We start from the raw sequence: 12,041 nt of genomic DNA on the forward strand, positions 1-12,041 counted from the left end.
AAATGTCCATCAACAGAGGAATGGATAAAGAAGATGTGGTACATATATACAAAGGAATATTACTCAGCCATAAGAAAGAATGAAATAATGCCATTTGCAGCAACACGGATGGACCTAGAGATTGTCATACAGAGTGAACTAAGTCAGAAAGAGAAAGATAAATATATGATACCACTTATATGTGGAATCTAAAAAAAGGGTACAAATGAGCTTAGCTACAAAACCAAGAAATAGTTTTGTAGCTAAGTAGAAGTAGAGTTGAAATAGAGTTACAGATGTAGAAAACAGACTAATGGTTACCAGGGTGTAAAGGAGGGGCAGATAAATTGGGAGACTGGGATTGACATATACACACTACTAGATATAAAATAGATAACTAATAAGGACCTACTGTGTCGCACAAGGAACTCTATTAAATACTCTGTAATGGCCTATATGGGAAAATCATCTAAAAAAGAGTGGATTTATGTATATGTATAACTGATTCACTTTGCTGTATATGCAAAACTAACACAACATTGTAAAGCAACTATACTCTAATAAAATTTTTTTTAAAAAAAGAAGAATGTTCTCACAGGAAGATGATGAGAGTCTTTGAAAAGAGATTACACATTCCTGCCACACCTTAGGCAAAGCTGCCCTGGAATTTTATTTTTAAGAACCCCACAATCCCTTTTATGTGTTCATTTCCTCTTTTTCTATTTCCCTCTCCCAGCTCATTCAAGCTAGGGTTAGTCTCCCATGCCCTTCCACAAAATAGCATATGGCTGCATGCCAGTTTCATATCTTATGCTATCTCTCACATATATTACTGCATTTTTAATTTTTTTAAAAATTTTATTTAAGTATAGTTGATTTACAATGTTGTGTTAATTTCTTCTGTACAGCAAAGTGACTCAGATAGATAGACATACATATTCTTTTTCACATTCTTTTCCATTATGGTTTGTCACAGGGTATTGAATATAGTTCCCTGTGCTATAGAGTAAGACCTTGTTGTTTATCCATCCTACGTATAATAGTTTGCCTCTGCTAATCCCAAACTCCCATTCCTTCCCTCCCCCTCAACCCCCTTGGCTACTGCTTTTTTAACCTCATTGTTATTTGTGGAATGAAGAGAGGCTGTCAATAGAAATCCCTCTGAAGGAAAATGAATTCTTAAACATGTAAATATATATAATTTTAGTGCCTTTAGGACTTCAAAACCAAAATGACCGAAGGCTGAATGAGATTATCTGGATAAATTAGAAGGATTTTTAGTTTATTAAACAGCAGCCTGGATGTTCTATTTTAAGATGTGACCATGAACTTGCCTTGTTCATTAAGCTGGAGGTGTTTATACCTGCCCGGGTGGGCTAATTCAGGCGCAAAAATAAGAGCTCATGATTTAGCAGTTGGTGAGTGTATTCCCTTTGATCTTTTGGGTCACGTTTTGAGTGTATCACACACAATGTCTGATACTTCTCCCTATCTGCTCAGCGTGACTGTATTCCATTTTCTTTTTCCTTACCTTTACAGCTTCTATACACCTACGGACTTCAGTTCCTGCAGCCGTGTCAGCTATGAAAAATTCTTGGAAGATAAATTATCCAATTGCCTCTTTAACGTTCCGCTGCCTACAGATATCATATCCACCCCGATCTGTGGGAACCAGCTGATAGAAATGGGAGAAGACTGTGACTGTGGGACCCCCGAGGTACCACCAAGTTCTTTCTAAAATGATCTACTTTGTTTTTCAATTGCTGAGAGATAAACTATCAAAGAATGTTCAGTTCACTAAAAAAAATCACACTTCTTGTAATTTTGTAAATGTTTGTTTGTAGACATTTGTCAGGCCAACTTTGGGACTCAGGACTTTTTACCATTTGAAGTGCCTGGCTTGGTCCCATCCTCTTGACAGGGCAGCCAGGATTCTGAATGGGACCTTTGCCCCCTTTTTAAATTTATTTATTTTATTTATTTTTGGCTGGGTTGGGTCTTCGTTGCTGCGTGCAGGCTTTCTCTAGTTGTGGAGAGCAGGGGCTACTCTTCTTTGCTGTGTGCGGGCTTCTCATTGCTGTGGCTTCTCTTGTTGTGGAGCACGGGCCCCAGGCACGCAGGCTTCAGTAGTTGCAGCACGCGGTCTCAGTAGTTGTGGCTCACGGGCTCTAGAGCACAGGTTCAGTAGTTGTGGCGCACAGGCTTAGTTGCTCCGTGGCATGTGGGATCTTCCCAGACCAGGGTTCGAACCCGGGTCCCGTGCATTGGCAGGCAGATTCTTAACCACTGCACCACCAGGGACCCCTGCCCCCATCTTATTAACACCTAATGCGAGTACCAGGCCAAGCTCTCAGGGGGTCGGCCTTTCAGTAACTTCAAAATAGGATTACACATTTATCCCTTCTGTGAGAAAAAGGAATCTTTCCCAGATGATGTTTGTTTGAATAAGGGCAAGAGTTTTAACCCTAAAATTTGGTAACTGTAAATATCTCACTCTGAGGTTCCCAAAGTAGGAGTTTCCCCAAAGCCTTGTGCAGATGCCTAATTTCTCAGAAGCAAGGTGGGGAAAACAAGACAAAGTATACGGCTTTACAGAGAGCTGAATTAAATGTCAAACTTGAATAAAGAACTATATTTTTAGATTTTCAGTACATGCTCTAGAGATTAAGTTTACTGCTGGATAGAAACAAAATTGATGAGCTGAACTAATTATGTTCTGTAACAATTTAGAGGAATTTGATTTTCAAAACCTGTCCCTTTCTTTTGTTTTCTCTCCTATTTCACCAAAAATAGACCATGTTCAGTATTACTATGGGAGATTGGGGGAACTAGAAAAGATATTCAAATTTAAAAATGATGTAAGTAGAATTCAGATAAACTCAATATTTCTAACGTTAAACTTTTTAAAAAAAATTTTCCCCCAAATCATTTTCAAACTGTATCAAAGAAAGGTCTGTGTGATGAATAAATTGTATTATGAATTGTGCCAAAATGAGACCAAAAGGTAATCTTGCATTTGCATTTTTTTCTGGTATTTCTTAGGAATGCACCAACGTTTGCTGTGATGCAAAAACATGTAAAATCAAAGCAAAGTTTCAATGTGCGGTAGGGGAATGCTGTGAAAAATGCCAGGTGAGATTATTATTTTATTCTGTCTTAATAATTATGATTACTCTTTGTTTTGTCTGTATGAAAATCTTAGGGATTATGTTAAATGAAATAGGCAAAGTAATATTTTTCTGTCTATAAAATAATGTTACCTACCATCTCTCAAGTCCTCACTGCGTACTTTGCAAAGATGGGCTCTTTAATCCTCCAACAGCCCTTTGAAGTATATATTATTATTTAATTTTGTTTTCGAGTGGACAGAGTCTTAGAACAGATAATGTACAAAATAATACAGCCACTAAATGGCAAAATCCAAGTATGATCAGTTCCAAAGCTAATGCTTTGTTACTCCCACCTGCTATTTCTTCTGATGCTGTGTGACCCTCTTGGACCAAATCCAGTAATTGCTTGCATATCTGTTTTGTCGGCAAAAAATTAATCAGTCGATCTAAGAAAGAAATGGAAAATTTTATTCTAGCCAAATTGAGGATTATAACCGGAGAAGAGCATCTCAGAAAGCTCTGAAAACTGTTGAGCCAGTTAGAAGTCAAAGCACAGTTGTGTAAGTTTTTTGAGACAGAGGGCTGTACGTTAAATGGCATATTATTGATAATTTACACAATCCATATCTAAGCGTCACCATGGCCCCTTACAAGATCAAGAAGGAATGTTATCTTTTAAGGAGTTATCATGTTGGTGTTGGGAGAATGTTGGTCTTTGTGGTTGAGCAGGTATTTATGCTGATGGGGAGGTCTGGTCAATGCCTAATGCAGATACACAGTGCACGGTATGGGGAGAGAGGAGACAGAGGGAGAGACAATTTCATATGTTTAAATTTTCCTTGTCTTGCCATAAAATATGAATTTTATTTCACACTTTAATATGGTGTAGTGGAAAATCTTTTATTTTAATAATATAGGGGCTCCTCTAACTTCAATCTTTGAAGTCACTTCTGGGTGAAATTCTTAGAAAAAAGACAGAAGATGAGGATGCCGTGTCATTTCTCTGTGGGGCTTTTTTGACTTTCTCTTCCAGTTAGAGTTCAGCATGTTACATTCTACTGTTGGAGAGAATTCTCTATTATGATTATTTGTTTATGTGTCTTCTTAGTTAGACTGATTCTTAATGTCTGGAGTCTGATTCATGCTCACCTAACACAGAATTGCGTTCATTTTAAAAGCCCAATAACCATCTGTAAAAGGAATGTGCAGATGGCATGCCAGGTTATAGGCAGTGTTTGAGATAGGTTTTTTTGTTTGTTTGTTTCTTTTGTCTCTCTTTTTTTTTTTTAATGTTGGAGGGAGAGGGAAGAAATAAAGGATGCCAAAATTAAGAAAATTTGAGAACTTAAGTAGTATTCAACAAGTGTTTATTAAGTCTTGTTTGTTAGAGATTATGGGTGATAAAGAAAACTAGTATTTGACTTCAAAAAACTTGCTGTTTTTTTAGGGTGATGATATACATAACTAAAACAGATGAAAATATGATACATGATTAAATGCTCAGATAGATATTATAATGACAGTTGGCCATTATATGGGTAATAGTTTCCACATATATTTTCACTTAATGTTCATAATGACCTTACAAAGTTAATATTGGATCGGGAAATGGATTTTCAGAGAGATTAAATCCATTTGCTAAGGGTACACATCTAGTCACTCGCAGAGCCAAGATTCAAACCTGTATCTTTCAAATCCAAATTCAGGGCTCTTTTCCTACCACATGTAGAAAAGAGGAACAGTGATTTGCATTGAAGAGGTCAGAGGAGACTTCATGGAAAATGAGGCTTTCAATTCATCTGGAAAGTAGTGAGTAGATTTTAGATAAATAGAAAGAAAAAAATTCCAAGTGAGCAGGCAGGGAGAAAGAAGAAAGAAAAGAAGATATAAGCATGGTTTGTGTGACATCTGGTAAGAAAGCTAGTCTGACTGGAGTAGGGGGGGCTTGAATTTGGAGGGTCTCATATGCTCTGATGAAAATTTGGATTCTTTTAAAAATATTTGTTTATTTATTTGGCTGTGCCGGATCTTAGTTTTGGCACATTCTGTCACCAGCGTAAAGATATGGAAAGTCTTTTGATGATATGAGAACATGCCTTCTCACTTCAACTAGAGAAGGGTATGCTTCCAATATCCACACAGGCCTCTTCAGACTTGTATGAATGGCAGAATTTCTTTTCCTAAGGTTTCTCTGAGCTCATAAGAGCAAGACTCGCAGTAATAGATTGCAATGGAATTAACACATGAAATGAATATTTGGTTGTTTCCTCCTTCTGATAAATCATTCCATAGAAAGACGGGAGTTGAAAAGAAATATCTGAACATACAATAAAAGGAATTAAGGATTAGGAAACTCTATGCCTGGGAAAGTCTCAGAGCATGCTGATCTGGGCTTGTAAACTTATCTTCCTTACCGTGGAAGATTTACTTCACCAGTAAATCTCTGAAGCTGCAGATTTAAATCTCCTTGAAAAGCTTGTCAAAGATGCATTCAACAAAGGGAGAAATAAATTCCTTCTTTCCATCTAAGATATTGCTCAGTTTTCTTCTGTATTTTTTCATTGTTATTTCTATAACGTTTGCTCTACAAATTCAGAAATATTGATTGCTTAAAGACTCAGGGCTTGGCCAAAGTCAATAGAAGTGACATTATAGGAGACGGCTTTAGCTTATACAATGAAAACGTGAACTAAAATAGAACGATGCCTCTAACTACGTTGCCAAAAAAAGGCCACAGGGAAAATATTATTTGAATTAATTTGAGATATTAGGGGTTAAGTCAGGTGGAAAAAAAGCCTTCTCTCCAATTTTATTTCCCTACAGTTTAAAAAGGCTGGTGAGGTGTGCAGACCAGCAAAAGATGAATGTGACCTTCCCGAAATGTGTGATGGCAAATCTGGTCTTTGCCCCGATGATCGATTCCAAGTCAATGGCTTCCCTTGCCAAAATGGGAAGGGCTACTGCTTGATGGGGATGTGCCCCACCCTGGAGGAGCAGTGCACCGAGCTTTGGGGACCAGGTAGGAGGACAAACCCCAGTGATGCTGGCACTGCCTTTGTACATACAAAGGAAAATCGTATCACTCCAAGTGACAGTGTTTAATCATGGCCAAAGTAGCATTCTATCCCTTTCTTCCATCTTAGAAACAGTGCCACTGCTCAAAATCCTGGATAAGTGGAGAATTTTGGTGTTGCTAGATTTAGCAAATAAAAATAAGGACAGTCCAGTTAAATTTGAATTTCAGATTAACAATTTTTTTTAAGTGTCAGTATGTCTCATGCAATATTTGAGTTAGACTTATGCTGAAAAAAAGCCTTTGTTTATCTGGAATTTAAATTTAACTGGATGTCCTGTACTTTATCTGGCAACTCTAACCAAAATCCTTCCCAGTTAAGCAGACCCTTGGAAGTGTGTGTGTGTGTGTGTGTGTGTGTGTGTGTGTGTGTGTGTGTGTGTGTAGGGGTGGAATGCAAAGGAGCAGTGAGGAAAATTGAAAGTTCTTAAAATGTTTATTTTGTCCATAATACCAGAACTTTAGAGGTCATATTCTCTGATTACACCATAAAAAAAAATTAAAAATAAAAGCATAACTTAAAAATCTTCAAAAACTTTAAACCCAAATTTAAATTATGCTAAATAACTTGATTAGAAGAGCAATTTTTAAAATATCAATTCTTTGGACTTCCTGGATATGATGTATATTGTGTACATATATTTAATTTTCATACCATTTTCAGCTACATTTCCAGATTCCTACTTAAATGGCTGAAGGACTATTTTTAACAGGGAAAATACATATTCCTAAAAATATTTGAAGAAGGTTATCATATGATGGAAACTTTCCATGATTCCTGAAAATATACATAAGACAATATGTAGGAAAGCAACAAAAATCACTGATTGACAATACACCCAGAAAAAAAGAAACCTGGGAAATAAATGAACAAGAACCTAGAAAAACCCCTGAATGAAAGCCTCTGTATCAGGCTAGGGTGAGCTGAGACACAATTTGAGGAGAAAGCTTGATACCACTGGTGCATCAGGAAGTGCTCTGATGGTCTGGAATTCGGTTCTGGCTCTCCTCCAGTTTATAGGTAATGCAGATGGACGTGCTAAGTTACAGGTGCAAGCAAAGATGGCTTTGCTGGTTAAAGACCTTGTACTTCCTTGGCTAACTTCAGTATATGGCAGAAACCTGGGGAAAGGAAATCTTCAGCACAGAGATGAAGCTCTGAACATCTCCTTTGTTACTTGGCTATAAATCACTGCGATAAAAACTATTACTTTCTTCTTTTTGCCTGACCCTTCAATATCGCCTCCCTTACAAATCTGTAAATTTTCTAGTACCTGGACACTGTTTTGCTCATAGTTGTTATTCTCAGTGTATCCTAGCACAGTGCCTGACTTTAGTAAATGTTCCAGGTGATCTATTGAATTAATGTTGAATATATTTATCTGATATTGGAATAGAGAAGAACTTTTAAATCATATATTTAAAGGTGGCCTTTATAAAAGACCAGAAAAATAGATTTGCCTAAATAAAATTTCAAATTTTACAATTCACAAGGATCACACATTTATTTTAAATTAGTCTTCAAAGTTTGAAAAGTCTTATAACACATATAAGGGGGGAAAAATCACTGTCTTTAACCTCCTATAAATCATTTAGAATTCCAAATATTGAAAATGTGACCAAGGAATAAACAGGCAATTCATCATAAAGAAGTACAAGTGTTTAATTAATAAACATTAAAATCATTTTAACTCACTAGCAAGAAGTATGAAATACTATTAATACATCAGCACATGCAATATATGGTAAGAAATATAAATGAAGACAAGTTAATCTTCTACACTTGTTAAATTGCAAAGCTTTGTTACAGTTAATGCTTAGTGTTGGTGAGGATGTGACAAAACACTTAGTTTAATATGCTCTGGTAAGAGTATGAATTAGTACAATCTTTTCACAGAGAATTTGGAAAAATGTGTGTGCAACCTAAAAAGAAAATGTGCTCCTTTCCTTAGCAATAGTACCCAGGAATATTTATTTACAAAGGATTTTCAGCCAGCATTTTCTTTCTGAACCATGTACTACAGACCAGGCACTCTTCTCAGTGGCTCACATATATTAACTCATTTAATTCTCATAATAACGCTGTGGGGGAGGTACTATTATAGAAACCTCATTTTTACACAGAGCAAACCAAGAGGTTAAGGCATTTGCCAAAGATCACACAGCTCTTAACCCCTGAGCTCTTAACCACTGTGCTCTGTTGCCCCAGTTGATGGGGATCTGAGGAAGATTACATGAGAAATTAAACATGCGATGCTCATCTCTGTGCCTGGCAGAGTAAAGTCTGACTAAGCACAGCATGTACCTGTCACAGCTGCACCCTCCAGCAAGATAACATTCCAGTATCTGCCTGTGGGCTGCTACTACGATAACTACGGCTCTTCCAGCTAAGTCTTCAATCATCCAGATGTTTCCAAATATTCAGATAGCCATTATTCAAAAATAGGCTATCTAAAAGATTGTTTTAACTCCAGCCATCTCTCTTGACATCAAATTAGTGCAACCTACATTTCCAAGAAGGGTCAAGGGGATGATGCTAAAATCGTATTCCTCATGCTGGTTTTCTGTTACATGAATCCTTTATGGCACTGAACTATTTATCTCTTTTCTTTTCAACTGTGTGCCTACTGACTATGCCTGGTCCCAGGAACCCAGGTTGCAGATAAGTCATGTTTCAGCAGGAATGAAGGTGGGTCACGTTACGGGTACTGTCGAAAAGTGGATGACACACGCATTCCCTGTAAAGCAAAGTAAGTGGCCTTGTTATTTGAACCTTCCTGCTCATTTTGACAGTTTCTGATTTATCCCATTTAAAGAGAAAGTGAATTTGGACATCATTCGTTTGATAAACATTCATTGAGTGACTATTACATGCTATATTTTAGGCTAGGCACTGAGTTAAAAAGACAAATAGGGAATGATCCCCTTTTTCCGGTCTCATAATGGATGCTTCAAAGGACACCAAGTACAGCTGTTGTTAAATAGAATGAATGTTTGAGACCGAGCACGCAATAGTTAAATGGGCCTGGTTGGAAATTTGCACACTGATTCTCCAGTATACTTTAGATGCTTTTCCATCTAGTGTCTTTCATTATGATTCTAGGGTATAAATATGTATCTACTCAGAGGAATAAGCAATATGATGATTGTACAGTTTTATTTAAACTTGCCATGGCATTCCATAAAGAAAAAATACAGTAAGGGAAAGACTGACAATTTACCTAAAGAATTTGTTTTCCTTTTTGTATTGATAGTCTGAAAAAAATGATAGAACACCATAAGCAATGAACTTGAGATTTTTCTATATATTTTCCTTTGTTCTCAATTTTAAGATGACTTTCAAAATTCAAATGATAATAGATTAAATTTTATACCTGCTCCAAATTTTACACATTCAAACTAATGTGTAACCAGAGATTGAATGAAAAAAATCAGCATTTCTTAAAGATTTTCCATTAAAATAACACTAATTTTTCTCAATGATAGATATTACCAAACAAACTACATTTTGGACAGAAGGTCATCTCTTGGGGAGTCTAAGCCTCAAAGCTAATCATACCCTGTGGGCTCTTCTTTACAGGAAATCAGGGAAAATTATGTAAAAGGCAATATGTGTGGGAGAGTGGGGTGGGAGTGTGGCAATATTTAGTCTGAGAGGTCGTGACAGGGAAAAGAGACTAGGGTAACTCCATCTTTCCTCTGTAGAGTGTATACACCCTTGTCCTGTATAACTTTGTGTGAACACTGGATAATTTCTGCAACCAGAGGCACAAGCATTTCATTTCTTCCCACAGGCTGACCTCCTGGTCACTTCTTGATAATCTTTGGCTGTAGTGGGAAGTAAGCCTGAAAGTCCCTGTGTCCTAGAGCCTTCCTCATAAAGCTCTACCTAAATGATTCAAGAAAAGCACCCTCTCAGTTCTGGAGAGAATGCATGCCTTTCTCCACTCCTCTATGGTATTTTCTAAAAGCCTCCGAGACATCAGAAGAATCTGATTCTACCACTCTCAGAAGAGTTTTCCACAGCATTCCTCTAAATTCTGCATAAAGCAATTTATTCCAATTTTGTTGGTGATGACTTTCTTCCCCTTGCTAGTGAAGGCAAGGTTTTAGTGAGCGCTGAGCAGTTTCATCTGAATTTGCAGGGGTTCTTTCAGTAACACACGATGCCTTGGAGTGACAACCAAGGCTCAGCCTTATACTGATACAACTACAGTCAAGAGAATTATTCTGCTGCCTTTCATGGCAATAAATAACCTTAGCTGAAACAAGACAGAAACTGATTTCCTAGGTGCCCTCCATGATGTTAGACATCCATCCTCCTTATAGCTTCTTGCTCCATCATATGTATGACCTCCTTTCCCAAATGTTCCTCTCGGTCTGTGATGGCTTCTCCAACTCCACCCGTCATATTCCAATAAGCAAAAAGGAGAAAATATTGAGAAGAGGACATATACCCTCACGTAAGGCCACCCTCAAGAATCTGCAGTTAAGATTCTGCTTCCTTCCCGTGGGCTAGAATTTAGGCAACTGGCCAAAATTTGGGAATATGGGAGACATGGGATTTTTCTTTTGAGCAACATTGTGCCTTGCTAATATTCAATGGTTCTATTACTGAAGAATAAGGGGGAAATTGGTATAAAGGAGAACTAGAAGTCTGTGCCATAGGGGAAAATACCATTAGTTAAATATCGATAGGGAGCTGATTTACATTTGTATAAAACTGCATTTTGTATCCTGCTATTTCAACGACAGCAAATTTTGGCTTTTCTTCAGTGATTCCATGTGTGGGAAGTTGTTCTGTAATGGTGGGTCAGATTATCTGCTCTGGAAAGGTGATATAATAACGTTCCTGACATGTAAAACATTTGAACCTGAAGACAGCAGTCAAGAAATCAGCATAGTAGCCAATGGAACCAAGTGTGGAGAGAATAAGGTACGTTGAAATGGTGGCTTTTACTCAAATGTTCTGGTTGTTTGTTCGTTTTTGTTTGCTTGCTTCTCAAGGCCTCCTTGTGTTTCATGGATCACAGTTTTCAGAGCAATGTTTATGCCATTCATGTATACATGACTGCATTCTTCCCTTCAATGTTATTTAATAAGTATCTATTATGTGCTTAGCACTAGGTTGATAAATTTAGGTAAATTTTATTTCCCCCAAATTGGTAGGGTCTCAATAAATGATAGCCATTCTGATGATAATAATGAAAAAAATCATAACAATACTATTTATTTTTACATAAATGATAATTATCTTAATATTGGAGATGATGTGATATTATCATGTTTTCCATAGTATTTTTGTTTAGGATGGGTACCTTGTACCATGTGCAATGCTTAGCTCAGTGCTCTCCGTCTTCAGAGTTGGACTAAAGAGGAGGTGCATTAAAGATGACCCATGAGATATGACATGAAGTAAGGAAATCTTCTTTAAAGAGGACTTCCTAAATATTTTATTATAAAAATTATCTAGATTCCATATTCCTATTTTCAAAAGGATTCGGTGATTTCCCTAATAAAAAGGCAAGTTTGATAACAATAATAGTAGCTAAAAATACAAGGCTAAATACCAAAGAGTCAACAGTTTGCAGAACTGAAACCACTGGACATTCATGTCTACTTTGTGTTTTTCATATCACTTTCAGGTTTGCATTAATGCAGAATGTGTGGACGTCGAAAGAGCTTACAAATCGTCCAATTGCTCCTCTAAGTGCAAAGGACGTGCTGTAAGTCTTGACAACATTTCCCCAAGCTTGCTGAATCTTGTGTCATTTTAGGTCAGACAGTTTGGATGATGTTAAAATAATGTTTCAGTGGGCTTCCCTGGTGGCGCAGTGGTTGCGCGTCCGCCTGCCGATGCAGGGGAACCGGGTTCGCGC

General features: G+C 37.2%; 1 protein-coding gene across 2 annotated transcripts in view; it reads left to right on the forward strand.

The window, feature by feature from the left end:
• ADAM28 (ADAM metallopeptidase domain 28) overlaps positions 1-12,041 on the forward strand; it is a 59,213-nt gene that overhangs the window by 36,775 nt on the left and 10,397 nt on the right. For both annotated transcript variants that reach the window (XM_055086952.1, XM_024130864.2), the window contains exons 12-17: positions 1,519-1,696; positions 3,022-3,111; positions 5,913-6,108; positions 8,810-8,912; positions 10,939-11,098; positions 11,808-11,888. In XM_055086952.1, the coding sequence (XP_054942927.1) occupies positions 1,519-1,696; positions 3,022-3,111; positions 5,913-6,108; positions 8,810-8,912; positions 10,939-11,098; positions 11,808-11,888 (808 nt within the window). The remainder of the gene's footprint in view (positions 1-1,518; positions 1,697-3,021; positions 3,112-5,912; positions 6,109-8,809; positions 8,913-10,938; positions 11,099-11,807; positions 11,889-12,041) is intronic.

Source organism: Physeter macrocephalus, chromosome 9, assembly GCF_002837175.3.
Source record: "Physeter macrocephalus isolate SW-GA chromosome 9, ASM283717v5, whole genome shotgun sequence".
NCBI classification, from domain to species: domain Eukaryota; kingdom Metazoa; phylum Chordata; class Mammalia; order Artiodactyla; family Physeteridae; genus Physeter; species Physeter macrocephalus.